This window comes from Dermacentor silvarum, chromosome 5 (genome assembly GCF_013339745.2).
Source record: "Dermacentor silvarum isolate Dsil-2018 chromosome 5, BIME_Dsil_1.4, whole genome shotgun sequence".
In the NCBI taxonomy this organism is placed as follows: Eukaryota; Metazoa; Arthropoda; class Arachnida; order Ixodida; family Ixodidae; genus Dermacentor; species Dermacentor silvarum.
This window is the reverse complement of record NC_051158.1, coordinates 169,847,551-169,875,515: the sequence shown is the minus strand read 5'-3', so window position 1 is coordinate 169,875,515 and position 27,965 is coordinate 169,847,551. Positions and strand designations below refer to the sequence as shown.

Sequence of the window (27,965 nt, the reverse complement as noted above, 5' to 3'; positions counted from 1 at the left end):
TTTTGTTATTTTCTGTTACTGCATTTTCATTGTCTTTTAACAGCGAAGCTGTTCTAACTAACTGTAAAAAGTGGGCGTCTGCTGTCGCAAAACCTCGCCGAGGTATATTTATATATATATATATATATGACGTCATTGCGTTGCCTAGCAACCACCTCGCTGAGTGGCGTGCGCCTCACCTCCTCTCTGTGCCGTGGCACATGTTGCCTTGACATGGGACGTTAAGCAAAGGGAAGGAGAACATGCGCGGCGTGCACAATGCTCAGTAGAGGGGAAGAGAAAATGAGAGCGAGATAGATAGAGCAAGAAATTGGAGCAGCACCAACGAGGCAACGCGCAGAGCTGCTGCCGACACCGCCCACATTTCCCCGTTTCCCGCATTCGCGCCGGGGAAATGCGGGTGGCGTCGGCAACAGCTCGGCAGGCTCAAGTGTGGAGGCGCAGCTTAGCTGTGACGTCACCGGGGAGATAAAGCTCGAAGCCACCGTGACGGCTGCACAACTCTCGTTGACTGTGGTGAGTAAATGTAGCCTTGATATGGGACGACCAAAGAAGATCCGGACACCCGAAGAAGCCGCTCATCTTCAAGCGCGCCGCGCAGCCAAGCGAGAATCTGCGCGTCTGCGGCGAGCCGCTTCGGAATACCGTGCCTAGCAGCGCTTAGCATTTCTTAGCCAAACCTAGTTTCGCTGTTTCAAGCCTTGCGTGGCCGAGTGCAAGCTTAAGCTTTCTTTTGTAGATAAGCTCTTTTCAACTATTGAATGCTTGACTTTGTTTAATAATTCAGTTCACACTGCCTGTTTTGGAGCACCAAGTGAATGATGTGTACTGAATGTTCATAGTTCATTTGGTTTATATAATAATGTTCACACTAATACTGTGCAACCTTATTTCAGTAATATTAGCATTTTATTTCATAGGGTGCTCAAACAAAATTTAAGTTAAGTAGTTGTGCTTAGAAGCTTATTTATTGCTGCCATTGAAAGCGCATTTATGACTTATATTCATCAGCATTTAAAATTTATTGCCAGTTGTTGACATGCATAAGGATTTTATTCTAACATTGTTACAACTTTGTTACTGGCTCTTAAAAGGAGGCAGTGGCAAGCTTTTCCTGTAGTATTTGCTTGAAACCTCTGCCTGCTACGTATGCTTAAAAACCAGACATTTTATTAGTGGCACGAGCACCGAGTGATGCTCTTGTTTATTGCGCAACAACTTCCGCTTAGGGACCGACTTCCGGTTTTTTACAGAGGTGGGACGAAATCAAAAATAAATTAGAAAAAAATAAAAACAGTGGATATCAATACTTTTACTTATGGTTGATGATAGATATGACATCAGAGCATAGGTTTAGTGCAATAAAGAGTTAATTAAGTGTCATTAATAATTAGAAACAATTACGGAAAGTCTAATTGCTGTACACCAAAGCTATCAATCGTACAATTTAGATACCCACCACATCAATAATGGTTTGGCTCCATGTGCGTGGCGGCTTCCCGCCAGTTCCATTTGCTCGCTCCTCCGAGTTCGGTTTCCCGGCTGTTCCGTTTGCCATGGAAGTAGTCGACAAGGACGCCGGTTCTAGTGTAGTGTAGTTTAGATCTTTTACATCAAGAATTCACTAGCATTCTCTGTGTCTGTGTCCTACTTCACTTTATTAGCACAAGGAAAACACAAAGTTAACCCAAACACCAGGGTACATCAACGCTGAGATGCGAGTGCCACTAGCAGACACCTAAGTCAAGGATTAGGGTCATTTCTCATTTTTTCTTCAGTGACACTGTAAATTGTGGATACTCGGCATGAGTGAAGGATCAACCTGTTCATGGTGAAATTGGTAGCATGCACAATAGACAGTGAAGGTGGACACACGACACATATGCACTCGTGTCCTATTGTGCGTGATACAACTTTCGCCATGAATAAATATCGACTCGCCCAACAATTAGTTCTGCTGCAGATCAACCTGATGTTCAAATTGTGTAGATTCTTTCATATAATCTTCTCTTATAAACAAAACAATACATAATTGGGTGATCCAACTATTATGCTCTTGTCACAGGGAGGCATCATGACTTCCCACCAACAGTCAAGCGTGAGGAATTGCAGCAAAGCTGCCTCTACCATTGTGACTGTTGCAACTATGTGACTGCCAGGTTGCCTGCTCTCATTATACACAAGCGCAAGCATACGGGTGAGAAACCACTTTACAGCCACTACTGCCCTTAGAGGTTTTCGCAGAAGAGGAGCTTTAAGTTACAGCAGTACAGGCTACTCATGTAAATTGAGCCGTGAGAACATTAATGAGAATGCCATAAGAATATATAAACTAGGCCATTTTGTACCACCGATAGCTGAAACAAAACTGGAAATAGTGTTATAAATATATGCGCAGGAAGCTGCATGAAATGTTTTTGCATCAGGGAGACAGGCCCGTAGCCAGGGAGGTGGGGAGGCCTAGGGGCCTGCCTCCCTCCCTGCCCGAAGTTTTGACGGGGGGGGGGGGGGGGGTGGTCTCCAGCAGAGCTCCCATCACCGCGCTGTGCAAAGAAACTTGTCAACTCACCACGTGCATGAGTGAGCAGATCTTTCCGTGCCCATGTCCTACGGCGCTGAGTGCATCGGCCGAACATCTTGTTATTTTTGGCTCTGAGTAACACTGTTTTATTTTTGTTAATGAAATCTATTGAGACGAGACGCCTGTATAAAATATTATACTATTAGGGAGATTGATCTAAAACTATTAATAACATAACATTTAAAGAGTCACATAATTTATATACTGCAATTTTTAGCGAAAATAATTACTGAAAAATAGCTGCTTTCCTGAAATAGTCAAGGCCTTCATCAAATGCCCCCCCCCCCCCCCCCCCGAAAAAAACTTCTTGGCTATGGGCCTGCAGGGAGCACACATGTGACTACTTTGTTTTAGCTTGAACTGTTATAGACACGTCATAGGGTATCCAAAACGACTTAGCAAGGTGTTGCACCATGTTAGGATGTAGCTGTTACCGGCTATATTAGAGGCTCCAAAGTCATTTGTTGTAATGAGGTTTATCATGTTGTAATTTGTTGTATTCCAGTGTTTATGTTCATGTGGTATTCCTTCATGTGAAGATGCAACAAAGTGCTACTTACTCTTGGCCAAGTTGGTGTTTAGGCTTACTATACGTATTGAACGTGTCTCATAGGCTTTCCTCATCTTGCCCCACGCTCTTCTATATTGCACAATGGATAACATGTATAAAACGTCCCAAGTGCCCATCATTTAACTATGCCTAAAAAAGACCACGTATGAGGATGGACCCAAAAGTAACCAAAATCTAACATACTCTGCACTTGCCTCTTTTGTTATGCATACAGCTGTTTAGGTTATATTGGCTTACACCTCTACACCCTTAATTCGCATTGCTCCTGGCAGAGGGAGGCGTGTGTTTTCACCATTACTCGATAGTTGCAGAGGGTAGGTCACTTTGTTTTCTTTTGGGCAAAACTGCAACTGAAGATGTCATTCGTTGTTAAGCTTATAGGACGACCCTGTAAGTAAAGCCCAGGTCTGAGTGATTTTCTTAGACGAAGAGTGGTTCGATGTCAGTCAAGGACAACCCATTTCCTGGCTCTCTCTTTACGATTTGAACTTATGGAAACATTGTTAAAGTTCTGCTTATGATCAACGAGGAGAAATTCACTGATGAATAAGGTAAATTTCAACAAGATGGCGAGTTGGGCTAGTTGGTTGATGTTCATATTTTACTTAATTCAAGCGCACTGAAGACATGGACACAGAACGAAAGTAAACAGCACAGCCCTGTCGGACAGACTGTCCTGGCTACTTCCTTACTGTGTTCGTGTCTTCAGGGCGCTTCATGCAGTCTAAGTCAAATATGACGTAAATTGGCCGTGGTGCCAGTGAATCATAACTGAAGTTTTGCATGTCTTAAATATGACCGCTAAACTTCTAGTGCCTCTTGAGCATCAGATAACATGCTAGGCCAAAGCTTTTTCACTAGGTTTCTCATGTGTTATTGAAAACCGTGAGAATCCTCAAACACTCCACATTCTCATTTTGTAATTTTTTACCACTCAGAAAAATGTTTCATGGTGAAAATGTGCCCAGCTTTCTCTAACAGGGTCATGATGTATTCGAATACAAAATTTTTGGGCAAAGCAATAAGGTCCGCCAGCCATGCTTTGTTTTATCATTCTTAAAGCACCGTCAAGACCTATTGGATAAAAAGTGAAAGCTTGTCATTTGCTTTAGTATCTCATTTTTTGGTATTTCGTAATAACTTGCACTTTCATTTTATATGTGCAGCATCAAGGCTTTCTGTTTCTCCATCAACAGCCGAGGATGACAAATCACAGAAGGGACGCCTCCACAGCTGTAAAATCTGTGACCATGAAACTAAGAACCTGTGTGATCTTAAAAGGCACATGAGGGTCCATACTGGCGAGCGTCCATTTAAATGCCACTTCTGCCCTCAAAGCTTCTCAGAAAAGACTAATTTGAACATACACCTACGGATCCACACAGGCGAAAAGCCATTTCACTGTCCCTCCTGCCCTCAGATGTTTCGGAACAGTAGCGATTTGAACAGGCACCTGCGCATCCACACGGGTGAGCGTCCGTTTAAATGCCATTTGTGCCCCCAGAGCTTCTCACAAAGGCCCCCCCTGAAAGCACACCTGCGCACCCACACAGGCGAGAAGCCATTTCAGTGCCCATCATGCCCTCAGAGCTTTTCACATAAAGCCAATTTGAACAAACACCTGCAGATCCACGCAGGCAAAAAGCCATGTCACTGTGCCTCGTGCCCTAAGACATTTCGGAAAAGTAGCGATTTGAACAGGCACCTGCGTATCCACACGGGTGAGCGTCCGTTTCAATGTAATTTCTGCCCCCAGAGCTTCTCACAAAGGTCCACTCTGAAAGGACACCTGCGGATCCACTCAGGCGAGAAGCCATTTCAGTGTTCTTTGTGCCCTCAGAGCTACTCGCAAAAGTCCAGTATGAAGTTGCACATGCGTACCCACACAGGGGAGAAGCCATTTCAGTGCCCTTCATGTGCTCAGAGATTCTCGCAGAGGAGTACCATGAAGCAACACCTGCGTATTCACACAGGTGACCGACCACACCGCTGCACCATCTGCTCCATGTCTTTTGTGCGGGCTGATTACTTGAGTAAACACAAAGAAAGAAAGCATCCTGACACTGTAGATTATATCAACAGCTATGTTAAACTAGCCTGAATTAGGAATCTATAGAACTTCATCAGTAGTAAAATGCTAGAATGTCTGCCTCATATGTGGGAGGTCGTGGGTTCGAATCTTGATGTAGCTGAAAATCCATTGGTTCTTCTAATGAGTAGAGATGTACCACCACGTGGCGCTAGGTTGTTTATACGTGTTGTCACCTCGGGTTGGTGGCATGTGACCGCCAGACTCCTTTTTGAGATGTGTGTCGTGCGTTAACGCGATAGCGTTAAGGGCTTCGTGTTGCAGAAAATCCGGCTTCGGTGCTGGCTTGCGATGTCAGCGTCCATGGCGGAGAAAATCCTCCCATACCACCCCAACCGCGCAGGCCCTCCACAAGGTGCAAGGTTCTGGTGAACAAAAATTTAATATCTCACAGTGGAATCCGTCAGAAAAACAGTAAAGTACGACTTAACCACAACCTACAGTCATGGCGGCGTCGGATAGTAATTTGAATGTACGAGAAAACATAATTCTGTTACAAGGGAACTCAAACACAAACCCCTTTTCCAGCATTTCTACCATACCAACATTGGTTTGCTCAGTTAAGGTACTTGCGAAAATGATATCCAGATGGCGCTCGCATCCTAGGCAGGTCAAATTGGTACTTCGCCTGCCTAATGCGTTTTGGACACACGCTCGCGTCGGGGAAATAGCAAACAATTAAAAAAATAAAAAGGTGCTAGGGCCTTCACATATTAATATAAACGACTTATATTGGCCCTGGAAAAAACGTCTTCCCAGCAATGCATTTCTGTTTAAAAGTGAAGCCGACTTTAAGGGGATCGGTGTAAGCTTGGTCTTTGTAAGCTGGCTTTCCCATGTTCTGTGTTGCAGTGAAGCCCACCGAAAGAAAAATGCGGTGCGAACAGGGCCTGATAACGCTGTCTCGTTACACTCTTAAAGGCGAAGCTTAAGTTTCCAACAGTTTTTGTATGTCTTGACTTTTTCACTGCAAGCACAGCGGTTTACGAACCTCTACCAAGCAACGTAATGTGGTTGATATGTGTTTAGAGATTTAGCACTGTCTTGCGTATGCTGCTAGTGCTGATTGCATTGTGCTGTGGGCTTCACTCATGCTCTTAATGGCAGCTTTTACCCACAGCCTTCATCTTTTTTGTGTAAATAAAGTTGTACTGGTATTTTGTTATTGTACATGTGTAGCATGCTGTGTAATGTTATGCTGCATCGTTAGCTCAGGTTTTACCATATGCTGTTAAATATTGAACTGCCAAGTGACTTCACAGGATGTTCCTGCCTAATCTAGGAAGTTGTAGGAACACATATGCAGTAATATTGTTACAGTGCAACCAAGAGTGGCGCTAGTCAGAAGAAGACGATTTGACGTGTGGAGGTAGAATCGGTCTCGCCAGCCATTTTGTGTATGTATCGTTGCCTCTCTAATTATTTTAAATACCCTTGTATATGTAATAATAGAGGCGCAAGAGCATTCACAGCTGCTCAGGCTATCCGGCACCCCGGCACGCCGCAAGATACTCGACGAGATGGGCCTCTACCCTGTCAACCAGTGCCCCAACGCCGTGCAAATTCCCAGCGACATCAGATCTCACCTGCACATCGCGCTCATTCCCTGCAATATGCACCCCGCACACGTAGGCAGACGTCGAGCCAGGGGTAGAGCTCTACTCGAACATGTCCGTTAACAACCATATCGAGGCAAGCTTCGTGGATGCCGCGGCATATGTCCAACAAGAGACGTTCGCCGTCTCCATCATCAACTCTAATTCCAGGATCACTTGCTGCGCTACAGAATGCACTTCGAAGCCCTTGGTAGCCGAACAGGTTGCAATCACGCTGGCTGTGCTCGATGGTCGCAGAGAGGGAATATATAGCAATTCCAAAGCGGCCATTAAGGCCTACCAAACCGGGATGGTTTCCCCTCAGGCCCTTCACATTTTCGAAAACTTGAAAAGTATCTCCGCATTCTCTCATTTGGTTTCCCACTCACTTGGGGTCGACTGAGGGCTCTCCCTCTAACCCTAACGAGAGTGCGCACGAGGCCGCGTGAGGACTCTCTGACCGCGCCGCCTCCGCAGTCCCCCAAACCCGCGGGGAACCATTGCTCACGTATAATGAGATCACCAAGCATTACTATCTGTCAAGACGGGTATGCCCCCTCCCGCACCCTGCCTTATGCAGGGCGCAGGCGATGACCCTTCGACTTTTACAAGCTCGTGCGTATCCTAACCTTGCCGTTCTTCACGCTATATACCCTCAAAGGTATCCCAGTGCGGACTGCCCTGCCTGTGGACTAACGGCAACATTGAACCATGTGTTGTGAGAGAGTGAAGCCATCGGCTCCGCCTTCAGCAAGCATAGGTGCGCTGCGCTTTTGGGCAGCCCCGAACTCAACGACCAAACCCTGGCCGTCCAGAGTGCCCGCAATCGGGCCGTCAAGCTCGGCTTGGCGGTCCCTACGTGGGACTAGCCGAGTAACACGGGGTCTCCCCTGCGTCTTCTCTGGACCTAAATAAAGTTATTTCACTCACTCACCCTTGTATATGTGACTTCCGCAACGTAACAAATTGGTGGAAGTGCGAGGTATACCATGAGAAACAACAACGGAGCTCCGCAGTGGTCATCACCTCGGACAGGACAACATGACGAACGAAACAGGACCCGACATACCGCAGCCCGCATCAACGCCTACAACCCCAACAGTTGTCCTGGCTGAGCCGCGGGATCCAAGAGCATTCTGCGGCACCGACCACCTCGACGTGGAAGACTGGATGGCCACGTACGAACGTGTTAGTGCCCACAACAAATGGGATCCCACTATTATGTTGGCTAACTTGGTCTTCTACCTACAAGGCACGTCGAAGGTGTGGTATGACAACGACGAGGAAGAGCTTAACGACTGGGACATGTACAAACAGAAGCTGCTGGTCAAAGAGCGCCGCTAAAAAGAACTGGCGATCCGCGTCCAAACGTCCAGAGAATCCTACGTCTCTTACATCTAGGACGTGCTGGCTCTTATGGCCGACAGCGATATAGTCAGACAAGTTTGTGCATGTACTAAAGGGGATCGCTGACGATGCTTTAAACCTGCTCATGTGCAAAATTGTGAAACAGTACAGGACATCATAAAAGAGTGTCAACGCTTTGAGAAGGACAATAGCCGCCGCATTGCAACACCGTTCGCGCGTCTGCCGAACACAGCTGCGACATCTTGTGACGACAGGCTAGGAATGCAGCGACCATCATCATCAGATGATCTGACGCGGATAGTGCAGCGAGAACTTGAAGCCATGGTTCCTGCAGCCTTTTTCCTCGACCTAGTGAGCCGATCAACTTGCCTACAGCACCATTTGTGCAGGCAATGGTCCGTGAAGAACTCGCTAATCTTGAAGTTCATTATGCATGTGCCGTTGCCGCTTCACAGCTGCCTCATGCTTCCTGTCTATCGACTGGTCCATCGCTATCGAAATACAGCCGAGTGGCGAACGGCAGACGATCGGCCAGTCTGTTTTGCCTGTCGGCGTATCGGTCCCGTTGCTCGCCATTGTAACAACCGTACTGTCTTCTCCCCTCTGCGACCGCCATTCACCAGCCATTATCATCCCGAACAGAGCCACCGTTGTTACTAGCCTCCATTTGAACCGCAACAGCCAAACAATGACGCTCGCGCCCCTTGGAACAGCCCCTCGTCGTCATTCCGACGTCACCAGTCTCGCTCGCCACCCGCTCGTCGACCATCGTCCCTATCGCCGCAGGCTGATCGTGCACCATCCTTGATACAGCCCCGACGCCGGTCTCCGGAAAACTAAGTGATGGAGATCCTGGAGGTGATGACAACTCGACCGCAATGCCCTCTGATCACTTTGCTGACCAGACAGGACTTGATGGACGTTGTAGTCGATGGCGTCAGTGTACCAGCACTCATTGACATTGGCGCGCACATATCCGCCGACGCCTGAACAAAGTTCTCGCACCCGCTGCATCACGCACCCTCTGCGTCGCCGACGGCGGAATGCCTACCGTGCTTGGTATGTTCACTGCTCGTATTGGCATCGTGGGGCGCCTAACCAATGTGTTGTTTGGCATTTAGGAAAAATGCCCCTACGACGTTGTACTCGGCTTAGACTTTTTGTCGTCTCATTCAGCCCTCCTTGACTGCGCGTGTAGTGCTATAGTCCACCAGTCACACAGCCACGGTTATGCTCAGCCGAAGACATCCGCCTGTCACCTCAAGCCACTAGGTACGTCACCCTCAAGTCGTTTCCATCTGTTCCGGACAGCATCTATGTACTATGTGCCACCGCTCATATACTGCTTGAAAAGAATTTGGCCATTCCCCATGCCGTGCTCACTATTGCAGGCAATCGGACTTCGCTCCCTCTCCTGAATTTTAAATGCTCGCATCAAATTGTTCCCAGAGGCATGTCTTTGGGCGACATTCTACCTGTCAACGATTGCCAGACATTGGCTTTTGACGCAGTAATTCCGTCGCCCTCTACAGGAGCCTCCGATTCACTTACTCTAGCCACAGACGAACTTAGCAAGATTATTACACTTGGCCTTCTTCCTGCACAAGCTGCTGACCTGCGCCGTCTGTTAGAAACTTACAGCGACATTTTGTTTACCTTGACGGCCGCCCTTTAGCCGAGATATCAGTGGTCGCCCATCGTATTGTCACGGTAATAACAGGACAAGCAAAAGCCGGCCATACAGCAGAACAGCTCCGATCGAGCAGCATGTCTTCTTCGTCGTCCTCGTCTCTCATCACCGAATCCACTGCGCCGCGCAAAATAAAGGGCAACAGACGGAACAACTTTATTAAAATCCGGCGAAATTTAACGACCCGGGCTCAGGTCTCCCATGAGGGGACTTCGAGGCCTTGCCTCCTCGCCGCCTCCCGGGCCCGCTGGACATATACCCACTCTTGCGTCTTGAGGTTGGAGCTGCGCAGAGCGGCGGCCCACTTCGACGCAAGAGCCTCTGGAGCTACTGCCATTTTCGCGCATATAACAGGACACTCCCACAACATGTGTGAGAGTGTCGCTCTAGTTGCCTGACATAACTTGCAAAGAGCACTCGGGTATTGCGTGGGGATAATGCGCCTCAATCGCACGGACTGGGGAAGATGTGTGTCTGCAGTTGTCGCCAGACGACTGCCTGGCGACGTTTCAGTTTGGGGTGAGGTGGGGGCAATCTCCTCCTGCCTAACTGGTAGCGTTCTCGCGTATTTCGCATCAGATGGTCCGAACTCGAAGAGGGTGGCTTAGACTCTGCGCGGCGGGTCAGCTCTCGCGCAGAGCGGTGTGCCACCTCATTCAAGTGAGAGGGGGGAGGGGGGGGGGGGGGCTCGTTGTTGGGTGTGGCGACGTGCGCTGGGAACCACATGATCGCGGTGTTATCGCAGTGCTGTCGACAGGGGGGATGTCCGGATGTCCGGACCCCCCCTCAGATTTCTGCATCACCCCTTCGTTGACAGGGGGATGGCCCTATAGCAAAAAATATGCCCACCAGCATTTTTCAAAAGTATTTTTCGCGAGTACCAGTGGTAGCAGCCATGTAGAAGTAAAGCTAGCTCGCTCACAAGCTTAGAATTGTATTACGTAAGGGTGTGGTGTCCCGAAGTTGCCGCAGTTATTTTTTCTCATGAACACCTTGGACCTCCTGGCGCGGGCCGTGCCTTACTCGTCCCGTCGGTGGCGTCGAATGAACGAGGGGACGTCCCTTTTGCCAAGCACGCCGATGTGCCCGCGAGTGCCTTCGCGCCTTCGCGCCTGATTAACTTAGTTCCCCCTCGGGGTGTCATCGGTTGCCTCATTGGATGTCATCGGTTCCGCGACCAACCTGCTTAATGAAAGTGATCTCTTGCTGAAGTGTTAATATATAAATAATAACAACTAACAGCTAAACTAAGAACTACGCATAGGCAACTTTCTTTAACTGTAGCACTCATTGTGATCACAGGTATATATACGTTGACAGTATCCAGCACGAGCGCAGTACCGTTCGTACGCTACAAGTTTTTCATTGCAACTTCGCAGTTTTATTGTCGTACATTAAGCATAGGAGGCTCAAACCCGCCGGATCCGCTTATCTGAGTGGGTGTTCTCGCGAAGCGTGACGTCAGCTGCCAATGCCAGTGCGCGGGCCTAGGATGGCGTCGCGTGGTTAGAGAAACGGGAGCAGATGCGCGCCTTGTGTAAAAGGATGACGTCGAGTGGGAAACAAAACATGAAGACGGTGGCTCGCGCTCTCGATGGCGTCGTGAGTCTTCATACGCGGTGATTCGCATATCGTAAACACTCAGCATAGTGGTTGCCGCGTTGGAGCGGGGCAAAGCAAACGAAGGTGTCGCAGCCGAACACAAGGATCTTCTTAAGGAAATCAAGGTGTCCCAACAGAACTCCAAAAACGGACGCGTGCTTACGCATCTATAACGAACCTGCAACAGATCATCCCAAATTTTATTTTAAGAAACAATACAGGCTAGATATACCGGGTGTTCAAAATTAAGCTTTATGATTTTCTTAAAGTTAGGCACTGGGAGGCACGTGAAGAGGCACGCATATAAGTTATGTGGCCAGGGGGACACAAAGTGAGATGATAATTATCGCTGTTAGCAGCCGAATTAACTAAAATTGAATAATTAACTTTTTATTGACTGCAAAAGTCTGCATGTTTGTATTCAAAAGTTAGAGGCAGTCGTGTTTCTACACAGTTCCACTTGGACGAATTCTTCTAGCATGTCTGAGCTCCGAGATATCCAACTCCAAATTTTAATTTTCGTTCGCACGATTACGCATGCAACTTGCAAGACAGTGAGGATCGGCGCAAACCTCCTCCCTAGTCTGACGCGGCTGTTGCGTGCGGCGTTTAGTCTGACAACGGGGCGGAGGCATTGGCAAAGATAATAACTGTCCTTCTTCCCCTCACGGCTGGTGAAATGAAAAAAAAAAAAAAAATCGAAGAACCCGTAACCGCTGTCGTAAGACGCGACCGCACAGCCTGCAAAGATGGTGGCAGCTGCCATGCCGAGATAATGGCGCGAGCGGAGAAGCCAGACGGCAGTGCGTGTGCGTAATGGTGACTAGACGACCGAGCATGGTCCTTGCCTGGGCTACGCAAATAAAGTGACTGCTGATTTCCAAGTATTGTAAGTTTTATTGCAATCAAAAGCAACAACTGCAGCATCAAGAGCAGAAACCTTTTTAGCTATGCTAACAAATATTATATACTGCCGCTTTAAGTTTGGTGTTGTCATGCACAAATCTTATGGCAACACTTCACCCATCAAGATGTGAATGCCCTAAATATGTTAAAAATGCCTGCCTACCGCCACAGCAACACAAAGCATAAACCGCTCTCGCGTCGAGTCGATAACTCTGCGCAGTACGACATTTGAAATTTGGAGTCGGACATCTCGGAGCACGGACACGCTAGAATAATTCTTCTGACTGATACTGTGTAGAAACACGACTGCCTCTAAGTTTTCAATACAAACATATACGTACTGTATTCGACAAAAAATAATTGTTCAATTTTAGTTAATTGGGCTGCTCACGTACAGCGATAGTTACCATCTCACTTTGTTCCCCCCTGGCCACATAACTTATTTGTACCGGTGTTCTTCGCGTGCCTCCCAGTGCCTAATTTTAAGAATACCATAAAGCATAGTTTTTAACACCCTGTATCATCAGGCACAGCCGCCATGCACATGGCTGTATTGGGTAACGTCCTTTTCCTATAAGCTCGGAGAAACCGATACCTGGCTTCGCTACAGGTCTTCTTTCTCTTTCTGGGGTTTCACGTGCCAAAATCAGTTCTGATTATTAGGTACGCCATAGTGGAAGGCTCCGGATTAATCTTGACCACTTGGGTTTGTTTAACGTGCACTACAACGCAAGCACACGCGCGTTTTTGCATTTCGCCTCCATCGAAATGCGGGCGCAGCGGCCGGGATTCGATCCGGCGATCTCGTGCTCAGCAGCGCAACGCCTGAACTGACTGAGCCACCGCGGCAGGCTACAGGTGTTGCTCTAGCCGTATAAAACTTGGGTTTGTCGTGAGCAGAAACGGTGAATTTCGGTAAATAAGAAAGGCTACTATCATCATCATCATCATTGACAGAAGCTGACCCCCCCCCTCGGAAAAAACCTGGATCCGCCCCTGGCTGTCGACCAGCTTTCCTTAGGATCTGAAGAGCTTCGAAGGAAATGTGCCCCCGCGCGTAGTTACGAACTGCGGATTGTGAGTCGCTAAGAACTATCTCGCAGAGGGGGTCGGTAAGCGCAATCGCAACCTCTTCCGCTGTATCTGGGTATTCCGTGCTGACACTACACGCGTGCGTAAGCCCGGAGTTACCGTCTACGACTATACCGCCGTGAACCGGTGTTCTTGTGTGTACTCTGCCGCGACTACGAAGCGCGTAGTCGTCTTCCCACCAAAGGAGCGCAGCAGTGCCTTGGCACGGGCCTAAGCAAACTGTAACCGCACAACACACTGAAATGCACTGTACTGACGTGTCATTATTCCCCCCTTTCAAAAGCATCGGCTCGATGCTTTCGAAGTAGGGAAGATAGGTGATCAGCTTGCGTAATACAGCGTCATCCTAGCCACGTGGACGATGTCTGGTTGTGGTGGACGGCGGGAGCATCGCATGGTGCTCTCTGGAACAACTTTGTAGTTATCGTCAATGAGGCGTTGAAGAACTCGGTAAGGGCAGAAATAACGACGGAGAAGTTTTTCCGACCTCCCGCGGTGACGGACTGGACTCCAGATCCATACTATATCTCCAGGGCGTTAGGTAACTTCTCTGTGGCAGAGGTTGTACCTGTGAGCATCGTACGTAGTGTTGCTGAGAGCGAATGCGCAGGTGAGCTAGCTGACGAGCTTCATCGGCACGCTGAGCATATTGGGCAGCATTCACTGTGGTAGATGCGAAGGCATTGGGCAGGAGCATTACGTCTAATACTGTGGTATAGAACGACAGAAAGCTGGGCTAGTTGTTAAGGATCCATAATGCAAAAAAAGGTAAGGCGTGCAGACACGAACACAAGAGAAGAGATGTGGACAACTCAAACGCCGACTATCAACTGAAGGAAGCGCTGAGGTGAAAAAAGAAAGATCACAAAACTCATCTGCGCATGCTCTGCATATCAATAATAGTGGAAGTGCGTGCGTGAGTAAGCCTTCGATTACCTTACATAAGGAAGAGATCAAATGCCTCAACAGTTATCTCTCACGTAGACCGGCACGTGTACCCGATTGACACGTGTTTCGCCGTGCTACCATTCGAGAGCATGCGCAGGTGAGTTTTGTCTTGTTTCTTTCTTCGCCTCAGTGCTTCCTTCAGTTGATAGTCGGCGTTTGTGTTGTCCACTTCTCTTGTGTCCGTGTCTGCACGCCTTACCTTTTTGCGATCCTGTGGTAACCTCGCGGCAGTGAAGCAAGCGGAAAGGAGTAAATCCTGTGGTTTCTTGAACTGCGGTATTAAAGGCGAAAGTTACGAAAGGAAGAACGCTGTCCCAGTTGTGATCCACGTTGACATACATTGAAAGCATGTCAGCGATGGCCTTATTGAGCCGTTCGGTTAGGCCGTTCGTCTGTGGATGATCAGCAGTCGCCCGACGATGAACAGTGCCGCTGAGAGTTATCACTTCTTCCAAAGTTGGGCTGTGAAAGCGGTCTCTCTGTCGGTAATAACCACTGCTGGTGCACCACGGTGGAGGACGATGTCATGAATGAAGTTGGCGACGTCGCTAGCAGTAGCTCGCCAAAGTGATGTTTCACAGTAACGAGTGAGGTCATCTCTCGCAACTATTATCCATCGGTTGCCAGCCGAAGATTTAGGAAAAGGTCCAAGCAAGTTCATTCCAACTTGTTGAAAGGGTGCCTGGAGTGGTTCGACAAGTTGTAACAAGCCAGCTGTTTTCATGGGCGGTGTCTTACGCTGCTGGCAGTCTCTGCATGGTTTCACTTAGTACTTGACGGTGCGGGACAGCTTAGGCCAGTAGCACTTGTGGCGGATACTTGCTAGAGTGCGCGTGAACCCAAAATGGCCAGAAGACGAACCGGTTCGTCGTGACAGGCATGGAGGATCTCATCTCACATCGCAGATGACACCACCAAAAGATCGGTTTGAGAGCTGGAGTCAAAGCTTTGCTTGTACAAGACGTTGCTGCGGAGAAAAAAAAACTACGAAATTGTGTGTCGGAATGCCCGTGGTGGCTGCGTAAGTTGGCCCTCAAGATAGTCGGTGAGCTGGCGAAGCTCCAGGTCATCACGCTGTTGCTGAGCCAAGTCAGACGCTGTGACGGGAAACTGTCGTCGTCAGTTCAGACGGAGTCGTTTCTACAGGAGCGCGGGACAGACAGTCGGCATCTGTGTGCTTTTGTCCCGACTTATAGACAACTGTAACGTCGAACTCCTGAAGGCGAAGGCTCCATCGAGCGAGGTGGCCTGAGGGGTCTTTTGAAACCGGCAAGCCAACACAACGAATGGTGATCACTGACTACTTTGAAAGGTCTTCCTTAGAAATATTTTTTTATTCAAGTACCCTAAAGGCCCGTAGGGCATTACATAGGGATGGTACAATAAATCAGTAAGTAACAGCAGACGCATTCAAACAGGTAATGCATGTTAAAATAAAAACAAGAACACAAAGGGAAAAAAATCAAAGAGAAACCGTAAAAGCTGTTACAACAACACATCCTAAACTTTCAAGACACCTATTGCCATTAAAAGGCGTGTAACACAAAATCAAGGTTACTTAGAATGAGTAATTCAAAAGAAATATCCTTGTTAAAATAGGTGCAGACAACAGCAAATATAGCATGTAACAAGAAAAAAAAAATAAAAAAGTAAAAAAATATATAAATAAATGAAAAATAAGAATAACAAAATAAGCAGTACAAGGAACTTGGCGCTCACCTAAAACAAAGCCAGGTGCGCAAGGAGCATCAAAATATGTTGATGAAAAAAAAATGAAGTGACAAAAAAAAAAAAAAGCACTAGACCACAATGGCGCCTTGAACGATTGAGCAAGAAAAGCCTATGCGCGTACTTTAAAATAGTCTTTTAGTTTTGCTAGGAAATCATCATGACTTAGAATGGATACGATTTCATTTGGTAACTTATTCCAGTGATATATTGCGAGAAAGAGAGGCGAATGACTTAAGAAGTTAGTGCGCGCCAGAACGGGCTGCACTTTAAAGGGATGATCAAGGCGCGGGAAGATACGATGGGCGGGCCTGATGTGGCATGCGCTGAAAGACGACCTGCAGTGGTAAAGCCTGTGAAAATGGGAAAGAAGTGCTATGAGTCTGCGATTTTCTAGAGAGGGAAGATTTAGCGAATCTTTAATGTTGGTGATGCTGGACGTTCGTGAGTAATTTTTCGTAATGTAGCGGGCTGCTTTGTTTTGGACTGACTCGAGCTTGTTTATGAGGTACGACTGATGCGGGTTTGAAATAAAAGACGCGTACTCCATGTTTGAACGAACCACCGTCGTATACGCTAATAATTTAGTGGACTGGTTTGCCGAGTAAAGGTTACACCTGATGTAGCCAAGGGTTTTGCACGCGCTGCTAGTAATCGCATCGATGTGTTGGTTCCACGACACGTTTGAAGAAAAATGAATTCCTAAGTATTTTATTCTGTCAGCATGAGCAATAGCAATGCCGTTCATCGAGTAATCGGTTAGCTGCGGGTTAGAAGCTCTAGTGAAAGCAATAGCCTTAGTTTTTGAAACATTTATTTCCATTCGCCACTTTCGACACCAGTCCGTAATTTACGCGATGTCAGATTCCAAAGTGTCAACGTCGGAAGGGTTAGTTATTCGTCTATAAATTACACAATCATCTGCAAATAGTCTAACTGTGGATTTAATGTTACTGCTGATGCCGTTAACGTAAAGTAGGAATAAAATAGGTCCCAATACAGAGCCCTGCGGCACCCCTGATTTAACTAGGGATCGCGGAGAAGAAAATTCATTAGCAGTTAGAAATTGGTACCGGTTAGTTAAAAAGTTGCTAATCCAATTAGTGGTCCTACTATTTATATTAAAACAGCGAAGTTTCATTAATAAACGGTTATGAGCTACCTTGTCGAACACCTTCGCAAAATCAATAAATATGGCGTCTACTTGTGATGAGTCATTAATAGCTTGGTATAAGTCGGAGACTAGCTCGAATAACTGCGTGTCGCATGAACGACCCTGATGAAACCCGTGTTGGTTAATGGAAAGAAGATTGTGCTCTGTTAGGTATTTCATAATTGCTGATGAAATAATGTGTTCGAGTAGTTTACATGAAATGCTGGTCAGTGAAATGGGTCTGTAGTTAGAGACAGATGAAGGGTCACCGGACTTGAAGATTGTAATTATTTTAGCTATTTTCCATCCGTCAGGTACGCATCCTGAATCAATAGATTGTTGAAAAAGACAAGCGAAAATGCGGGATATCACTGGTTTAGTTATTTTTAATAGTTTTGGACAGATTCCGTCTGGACCGGGAGCCGAGCTGTTAGAAAGACGATCAATAGCAGCTTCTATGCCCTTCTGAGTGATTATGATATCATTCATGATGGAGGTTACAGAACCGACGTGAATATTGGCGGGAACAGGAAGCTCACTTGTGAAAACGGAACAAAAGAAAGAATTTAATGCAGTAGCGACCTCTGATGGTGGAAGGAACTCGTTGTCTTTCGTTATGGATATGAAGCAGTATGACGACGGTTTGGGGATTATTACTTTCCAGAATTTTTTTGTGTTGTTTGCTAACATGCTGGAAATATCATGGTTAAAAAATTTGTCTTTAGCTTCTTCAATTTCGATTTTGCATAACTTTGACTGTTCCCAATAGCACTTCCAGGCATCATCAGATGTCGACTGCTTAGCTTTTGAATAAGAGCGTTTCCTTTTATTAATACAGCGCCTTACATGAGAGGTGAACCACGCGCTTCCAGTAGACAGAGTTATTTGCATTTTTGGAATGTACCTTTCTTTAAGTTCAGTCAGCTTGCTACAAACAATCGTCCAGTTATCATTGCTATCACGATCATGCATGCCACTCAGGAATTCACGACAAAAAGACGAGAGCTCGCTGGGGATCATTTCGACATCATAAAGTTTTTTCTTTTCTTGTACTCTTTTTTTTTTTACGCTTTAGCTCGTATTCACAATGGAGGACATTGTGATCACTGATGCAATCTAACACATGAACAGACACGTTGACGGGTTCAGTGGTCAGCACAAGATCCAAGATAGCATCCCCCCTTGTTGGCAAGGAAACTATTTGGCTTAATCCGTATGTAGACATCATATCGAGAAAATCTTTACATTCAACTTTCCTTGGGCCGCCTTTGGCTGTGCCCGTCCGCCAGTTAATTCCAGGGTAATTAAAGTCACCCGCAAGAATAATAGGCGAGCCAGGAAATTTGTTACACACAAAGGTTAATGACTCGTTTAGCAATTTAATAAATGTGTCCTGTGAGTAAGGCGGACGGTAACAAACCCCAATGACACAAGTTACACATGAAAGCTTGAGCATGACCTACAAAATTTCAATACCGGAACCCGTGTCAAGTAGGTGCGCTTGGAATTTTTTGTTTACTGCAATTATAACACCACCAACCCTGTCTTTTCGAAACAAAACAAAGTTTTTAGAAAAAGATAATTCTTTGTCGGACACATCGCACGGCAGCCATGTCTCTGTTCCCAGTATAATATCAGCAAAGCAGGACTCGACAAACGCACAAAGGTGATCCTGTTTTCTGAAAAGACTTCTAAAATTTGCCACAATTATGGACAGCTTTTTGTTTTCTGCAGCGTTGTGACGTCAGTTGCCATTCGTCGGAGCTGCGTGTCTAGGAATGGGGACCACTTCATTGATTGAAGGGTCGACCGTGAAAATACCATTACCCATTATAAGCTTATCAAACTGTAGTTTATATTTCTCGTTCTGCAGGCGATTCGCACGCGCGAAATCACGGAGCGTTTTCCTGATCAGTTGCATTCGTGGTGAAAAATCTTCCTCGATCCAAACGCGCATGGTTACCAGGTCTTTTAGTTTGAAAGCGCTTTTCAGGATATTGCTTTTGTCTTTGAAGTTGAGAAATTTCACCACAACAGGCCGACTGCGATCGGGTTTACGTTGGCCGACACGATGAGCTCGCTCTATTTCACCTGGTTGAATGCCCAGGTTTGTCGTGACAAATTCAGAAATCAGTTTTTCCGTATCGCTCCACTTTTCAGTAGTCTGTTCAGGAATACCCTTGAATACGAGGTTGTTTCGCCTCAATCGATTATTCAGGTCATCCACTACGAGATTTGCTTGTTGAGTCTGTTTCTGCTCGATGCTCTTCAACTGCACTTGAGATTCTTGAAGAACAGAGCCGACAGCAGTAACACTTTCACTTAGGTTGTCAACAGTGGCAAGTCGTTCCTCAATTTTGGAGAGCCGCCTTTTGACGTCTGTCACAGTAGTGTGGATGTCTAAGTTTATTCGTCACTTCCTTGTGAAATCGATCGTTCGACACTGTCAGTTCCTTCACCAATGTTACAATTTGGTCAACCTTATCCGGACCCGGATTTACCTCAACGTCACCCGCACAAATCAATAAATGAGCAAGCGAAAAAAAAAATACAAGCACTAGGCGACCGCCCACAAAGTAGCGCCGACCAAACGAACACGACCGGAGCCATACAAGGCTACATGGATCCGCAATTTTTCTCGGTTTAACGAAACAGCCGATGCGGGCGCGGTAAGTGCACAAATCAGTACCCATAGCTAATCCATCAATGACTGTGGACACAATGGGGAATTGCAGCCAGTCAGCGAGAAAACTATCAAGAGGCACGTTGCTACACACTCACCTAGAAAAACAGCACACTATTAGCTCGAAGCTTTGGGCTGCAAATCCCGCTCGGTGGGCGTGGGTGATCCTTTTTACAGGACAGCTGACTTGGGGGCGCTGCAAGCGACGAACAGTAACTGCACCGGTGTAACACTGATTGTTCCAGATGAGATGACAATCACAAACCACGGCACGAGGTAGCAGGGTGCGTGACACGCTGGACAGCAATTCGCAGAACCGAATACGATTCAGCCGACGCCGCTAAACCCAACGCTGCGCACACCGGTGCATACCTCAAGGCAGTCGGATCCTAGAAAAACAGCACACTATTAGCTCGAAGCTTTGGGCGGTAAATCCAACAGATAGACATTCTTTTCCTGTAGTTGACTAGTTCGATTTGGCCGATGACAAGGTACGAATAGCGTAGGCGACCACTCACATTCTTGCCGCTGCGCAAGGACGGCACCGAGACCGACATTGCTTGCGCCTGTGTGTACTTCAGTGTCGGCGTCTTCGTCGGAATGAGATACGATTGGAGGAGTCTGAAGTTGTTGTAGGTCGTGAAAAGCGCGATGTTGCTCTGTGTTCCAAACGAAAGCGACATTGTCCCTGGCGAGATAATGCAAGGGCTCAGCTATCTTTTTTTTAAGTTTGGTACGAGCGACGGTAATACGCGCGAAGTCCCAAAAACCGGCGAACCTCGTGTTTGTTCGTAGGCAATGGGAAGGCTACAACAGCTCGCGTTTTTTAAGGAATCCCGGATAATTACATCGCAGCTTATGACATGACCAAGGAATTTCAGCTCCTCGTAACCGAAGTGACATTTTTTGGGCTTGAGTGACAGGCCAGGAGTTCGGGGCGCATCAAGCACTGCACGAAGACGCATATGATGCTGCTCGAAAGTCTCCCAAAAAACAACGACGTCGTATAAATAAACAAGACGCGTTTGCCACTTAAGACCAGACAAAACAGTCAAAACAGTGTCAGTCATTCTTTGAAAAGTCGCAGCAGCTGAGCACAGGCCAAAAGGAAGAACCTTCAATTCAAAGAGTCCGTCAGGAGTAATAAATGCGGTCTTTTCCCGGTCACGGACATCGACCTCGATTTTCCCATAACCACTACGCAGATCCGTGGATGAAAAATATATCGAGTGTAGAAGTCGGTCCGGCGAGTCGTCGATGCGAGGAAGCGGATAGACGTCTTTCTTTGTGAGGTTGTTGAGTTCGCGATAATCAACGCAGAAGCGCAGTGTGCTTTCTTTTTAACTAGCACCACTGGTGACGACCATGGGCTTGTAGATTGCTGAATGATGTCATCAGCAAGCATTTGTTTTACTTGTTCGCGAATGCAGGGAAAGCACGGGGAATGCGGCAGATGGAAATTCAAGACGATGAGCAACACGAGAACAAGGTGAGAGCAGGAGCCAACGATTAGGCAAGCGCACTTGTCTTCTTCAAGGCTACATATGCTCTCCTCGGCACAGTATAGTTTATAGGTAGGGTTCTTCAAAAGGGGAGATAAGGTTAGGAGGGTGGGTGAGGTAACGAGGTAGAGTGTGTTAGCGGCGAGGCTGTAGAACTGAAAAGAAAGATAATGCTCCACTGATAGTCGGTGGAGGAATTTGAGGCAGGCCCGTGTGTTAGCCGGTTGACGTGTCATTGTAGGTTTCTCTTTTCGTGGAAGGGGCCTGAATGGCGGTGGGGGGCGATATCTGCTCCGCTGGAGGTCAGTGGACTATCGTGTCTGACAGAGAGGATAAAAGTAGCGGCAGAAGAATGGTGCTCGTGGAAAAAAAAGGAAACGGGGCTGGGGGTAGAGCAAATATATCAATAAATGAACGAAAGGACCGAGTGAAAGCAAAGGGATGTTGGAATATTATTGACAGTCGAATAATGAAAAAAAAAAAAAATCCCGGATAATTACATCGCAGCTTATGACATGACCAAGGAATTTCAGCTCCTCGTAACCGAAGAGGAGCTGAAAAAAAGGAAACGGGGCTGGGGGTAGAGCAAATATATCAATAAATGAACGAAAGGACCGAGTGAAAGCAAAGGGATGTTGGAATATTATTGACAGTCGAATAATGAAAAAAAATCCCGGATAATTACATCGCAGCTTATGACATGACCCTGCACATACTACTCAGGGTTCCCCTACGGGAAGATGGTGTAATTTTTTTAAACAAAATGTTCTAATGCCCTCCCAAATATACCCCCCCCCCCCAACATCCTTCGAAAATACCACCAAATATTATCAAGTTACGAGGGTCTGAGAAAAGCGTTCCCGAATGTACCAAGGGTTGGTTTATGCAAAAATCAGCCAAAATTGTTCCCCCGTAATAAAAGCATGCTCTCGCCCCAGGTGCAAAACCTGCAGGCATCTTCAAGGTGACCTTAAAATTCAGAACACCGCAAATAGCTACACACACGAAGTGAAAACTAGCTTTACTTGCACTAGCTCCGATGTAATTGATATGCTGGACTGTTCCTTCTGTAAGAAGCAATATACCGGCGAAACGGGACAATCACTGAACATCAGGTTAAACGGACATCGCGCAGACGCGGCTAAAATGCTTCCCAAAGCCGTCGCCGAGCATTTCAACCAACCAGGTCATAACTTTGATAAACTTAAACTCTACATACTTCTGTCAAATTTTCAATCTGCGCGAGACAGAAAAAAATGGCTGTGGTTTAGCTTTGGTTAACCCCGGCTGATAGCGAAAGCTTCACTGCCCTGGCTAAGCCCATTGTCGAGCTGTGGCCGAGGAGTGGTTTCGCCCAACTCGGGCAACGACGGCAATGTCTCCTTTCAGGGCTCCGTAAAGACCTAAATATAGTCTGACGTAGCGTGAACGTGCGCACACGTTATGTCACGTTGGCGAGAACGACAGCGGCTATAGTTCGACCGATGATTCGACGTACTGGCGCCGCAAACGTAACCGGACGCGCGGCCAATGCGCTCCGACGCGGCCGGTGTCTCTGAAGACGCTCACCCGCGTGCCGATGAACGATAAACGCGCCTTAATGCGCTCTTGTGGTTTGACCTCTAGCTCTCAAGGTGAAAACTGTCGAGTCGCCGACGGCTGCCCGAGGTAGTGTAATGAAGCTTTCGCTTCAATATAGAGAATCGTCCCTCATCCAAAGTTCAAGACATTGCAACCAATAGGCATGAACGTTTCAAAGGGAGCTTTAGAATCTGTTCCCTATGCTAAACTTCAAAGCATAGGCAGCAGCACTTAGTTATTTTTCATTGAGTTGCCATTGGTCGACTCAAGGTAGTTTTATCAGCTGTATAAACTTGGACATGCAGCAGCACCAGCAACGCGCAGAACTGTTGCGTTTTTCCCGCGTTCGCACAGAACGCGCGCGGCGTTGGTGACTGTTGCCGGTGCCTCTGGGGCGCCTACCGTCGCGCCTCTAACCTAAGTTGCTTCGCATTATCGCGCGCGGAGCCGCAGGTCTTTCCATTCGTTGCGCAATCCGGAGAGGAGAGGAACGTCGGAGAGGAGAGGAGGAATGCCGAGAGGAGAGGAGGGGAGGAGGATGCGCAGTAGGGGTGTGGACGCCGCACGGCGGATGGATGGAGGGAGGGAGTGACATAGCCCCGATCATAAGCTGATTCGCATCTAAAAGGCTGGTGGTCTATCAGTTTCTGGCGTAGGTTGTTTCTTAGCTAATGCCGACTGCCTCTCTAATCTTGACGCAACGTCATAAGCCTGGTCGAGAAGAATTTGCGGATGGTTTCGTGCCGCTAGCGTTACTTTATGGTCATTTAGGCGGTGGATATAATCGTTGTCTTCGCTATAGATTCTTTTTATCCGTCTCGCTTGTCCGACAAAAATTCCTCCCTTGCAGTGTCACGGGTGATGACGGGTGTGGTCTAAATACTGCTGGCTATCCGTACGCTTCCGATAAAGTGTCGTTTTGAGTTTTACATTTTCTATGTAAACTGTCGTGTTGAGGAAGTTGATCTGACTAGGAGAGTGGTGAGCAGTAAACCTAATACTCTGGTGAAAGCGGTTGAAATGACTAATTAGGTTGGTTAGCGCGTTTGTGCCGTGTTCCCATATTATGAATACGTCGTCAATGTAACGCAGGTAGGTGTGGGGCTTTAAAGGGTATGCTTTTATCAGGCTTGCTTCAAGCTGTCAAGCTGTCCCATTGAAATGTTGGCATACGTGGGAGCGAATGGTGTTCCCATGCTTGTGCCGAAAGTTTGTAGGTAGTGAATAGTATCGAAATCGAAATAGTTCAGCGTGAAAACAAACTCGAGAAGTGACAGGTAAACTTCAAGAGCGTGCGCTTGAGAATTGACTGCGATGGACGTTTCAGAGGGAGCTTAATAATATATTCGCTATGCGAAACTTCAAAGCATAGGCAGCAGCACTTCGTTATTTTTCATTGAGTTGCTTGGTTTCTTTTCTACAGCGAAGCTGTTAACAGCTCACTCTTCGATGTTCGCGTCCGGCTGTAGAAAAAAACTCTCATTAGCCGTATGCTGTATGTGCGAGTGAAAGTGCGCGAGGGCGAGGGACGTGCGCTTTAACGGGGAGCGAACGCACAGCGGAGAGCAAACGCGACTTCCCACTGGAAGGGAAGCCGTGGGCGAGGAGGGCATCGAGGCACCCTAGACTGCAGTAGTGCACCGATTAAGTTGGGCTAGTTGGTTGAGGTTCATATTGGAAAGATTTTAATGGCGCTAGAAACAGGGACAGAGGAGGACGAAAAAAAAAAGCCAACACGTGCGCAGACTCACAACTAACTTTTAATGGGTGAAAGATGACATATATACAGTGAGGATAACAAAACATGATCTGATTGGCAAGACATGGTCGCATGTACGCTTCAATTACAATCTCGCGCCTAGATATTGCACTTCACAATCTACAAGCGCCACCGACGGATCACTGATGCATCCACGTGTTTTCTTAATTGCATAAGCCTCGAAGATCTCCCGCGTGATGCAGTCCTTATCGCGATATAAAATCTTAGTTTTTTTTCAGCAGCGGTCGGCACGCCTTGTTTGTCTCCTTTTCACAGTCCCTGCAGTGCTTCGCCACGTGAGAATAGCCATCAGAAAGGCAGTTCATAGAATGCTCCTTTAAACGAATATTAATGCAGTGGCTCGTTTGTCCAATATACACACACCCACAAGTCAAAGGGAATTCATATACTACAGCGTGAACGCAGGGAACGTACTCTGGTTATTTGTGGTCAATATGGCAAAATGGCAAACCATGCAAAGGGCTATTACTAGGTGACTTGTCAATTTTATTCATTACCCGTGCACACAAACGTGCCATTTTCTGAGGGGCAAAGAACAATGTTCAAGGTGAATAGGAGCATGTGAATATGATATTGCAACTACGCCCGAAATTTTGCCAGGGAACCGGTGCTCTCCCCTGCCGAGAAGCTCGCCCATGCGAGGAACATCTCCCGCCAAGTATCGGAGGACGTTCGCCTGCGTTGTACGCAGGAATGTGTCCAAGTCCTCAATTGTGCTCCAGGTAGGCCACGGAACTCTAGAGACCTGAAGCCTCTTGTTGAACATTTAACGACTTCTAACTTGTGCCTTCTAGAGTCCGATAAGGAGGGCTCGTTGTTCTGTCCAGCATTATTTCTGCTCTACGAATATCTTGCGCCCACGTGGTAACAGATAGCGTTGAACACCAAGTAACAAGATTGACTACTGTAGGGTATCCGAGCTATGTAATAGCAGCAGTCTGTGAAAAATTAATCAAAAAGATTAAGTGTGGTGTTACTGCTTCACCTCAAGATAACGACCAGGAGCGTAGACGTTATGCTACCCGCCGCGGTGGCTTGGTCGGCTAAGGTGCTGCTTTGCTGAGCACGAGATCGCGGGATCGAATCCCGGCCGCAGAGGCCGCATTTCGATGGAGGCGAAATGCAAAAACGCCCGTGTGCTTGCGTTGTAGTGCACGTTAAAGAACCCCAGGTGGTCTAAATTAATTCCGAGCCCTCCACTACGGCGTGCCTCATAATCAGAACTGGTTTTGGCACGTAAAACCCCAGAAAGAAGAAGAAGTAGACGTTATGCTGTGATCCCTTACCAGCATAAGGTGTCACACAACCTCAAGAACGTTGCACAGCGTTACGGTGTGAGCATTGTGTTATCCGCCCCTCAGAAAATGGCACGTTTCTGTGCATGGGTAATGAATAAAATTGACAGGTCACCTAGAAATAGCCCTTTTGTTTGCCATATTGACCACCAAAAGCCAGAGTACGTTCCTTGCGTTCGCGCCGTGATATATGAATTCCCTTTCACTTGTGGGTGGGTGTATATGGGACAAACGAGCCGCTGCATTATTATTCGTTTAAGGGACCATTCCATGAACTGCTTTTCTGATGGCTATTCTGACGTGGCGAAACACTGCAGGGACTGTGAAAAGGAGACAAACAAGGCGTGCCGACCGCTACTGAAAAAAAAAAAACTAAGATTTTATATCGCCATAAGGATCCCATAAGGCGGGAGATCTTCGATGCTTATGCAATTAAGAAAACACGTGGATGCATCAGTGATCCGTCGGTGGCGCTTGCAGATTGCGAAGTGCAATATCTAGGCGCGAGACTATGATTGAAGTGTACATGTGGCCATGTCTTGCCAATCAGATCATGTCGTTTTGTTATCCTCACTGTATATATGTCATCTTTCACCCATTAAAGGTTAGTTGCGAGTCTGCGCACGTCTTGTCTTTTTCGTCCTCCTTTGCTGCTTTGTCTCTGTTTCTAGCGCAGTTAAACTCTTTCCAATATCACCCTAGACTGTGCGTGTGCGAGCCCGCTCTCCCACTGCGGCGCATGGGCGCAGCCCTGCCGGCTTCTGCGGCCTGTGCCGCTGACTCTCTCGGGGCTCTCGCGTGCCTTTTCTCTAACATTGTCGACAACGGCGTTTAGCCGTTCCATCACGTAGAAATCGCGCTAGCGCTCTTATCAGTTGCCCTGCCAATTTGTACTTTGCGCTGCGCTGGGCGGTCGCGCGCACCCTATCTTGAAAACGATCTGCAACACGGCTCCTGCCTTTGTATGCGCTGTGCTTTCGCCGCTCAGTTTCCGTTGAAGCGATAGACCGCATGAACCTTCGCCCGCAGCTGCTGGCGCCCTTGCTCACGCCAGCGTTTTGAGAGCGGTTGTGTGCGGTCACACAAACAACGCGCAGAACTGTTGTCGACGGCTGCGGCGTTTTGCCCCCGTTCGCACCGAACGCGCGCGGCATTGGTGACGTGTTTATGAAGAACGTGCGAACCTTTGCCGTACAGCCTATGGCGGTGTACCGTAGCGACCATAAGGCCATGGTCCCTGTGGTCACTAAATAAATGAAAACCACCAGATCATATATGTTTCTAATTTAATAGTTTAAATAACCAATCACACTATCACATCTTAGTAGTCATAATTGGAAATACATAATTCCCACCATAGTACAGCTTCGCTGGCCTTTCATCTCATCCCCAGTGGAAGGGCTGACAGTTTTTTTTTCTCATTATACGATTGTCAATAACACTCCAACATCCCTTTGCTTTCACTCGGTCCTTTCGTTCATTTATTGATATATTTGCTCTACCCCCATGCCCCGTTTCCTTTTTTTTCCACGAGCACCATTCTTCTGCCGCTACTTTTATCCTCTCTGTCAGACACGATAGTTCACTGACCTCCAGCGGAGCAGATATCGCCCCCCACCGCCATTCAGGCCCCTTCCACGAAAAGAGAACCCTACAATGACACGTCAACTGGCTAACACATGGGCCTGCCTCAAATTCCTCCACCGTCTATGAGTAGAGCATTATCTTTCTTTTCAATTCTACAGCCTCGCCGCTAACACAATCTACCTCGTTACCTCACCCACCCTCCTAACCTTCTCTC

At 47.3% G+C, this 27,965-nt stretch overlaps 1 protein-coding gene across 2 annotated transcripts in view; it reads left to right on the top strand.

The window, feature by feature from the left end:
• The window catches only part of LOC119453895 (zinc finger protein 664-like), an 84,783-nt gene extending 77,952 nt beyond the window's left edge, over positions 1-6,831 (top strand). For both annotated transcript variants that reach the window (XM_049666992.1, XM_049666993.1), the window contains exons 4-5: positions 2,066-2,197; positions 4,319-6,831. In XM_049666992.1, the coding sequence (XP_049522949.1) occupies positions 2,066-2,197; positions 4,319-5,253 (1,067 nt within the window). In that variant the 3' untranslated portion in view covers positions 5,254-6,831. The remainder of the gene's footprint in view (positions 1-2,065; positions 2,198-4,318) is intronic.
• The last annotated feature ends 21,134 nt before the right edge of the window (positions 6,832-27,965 follow it).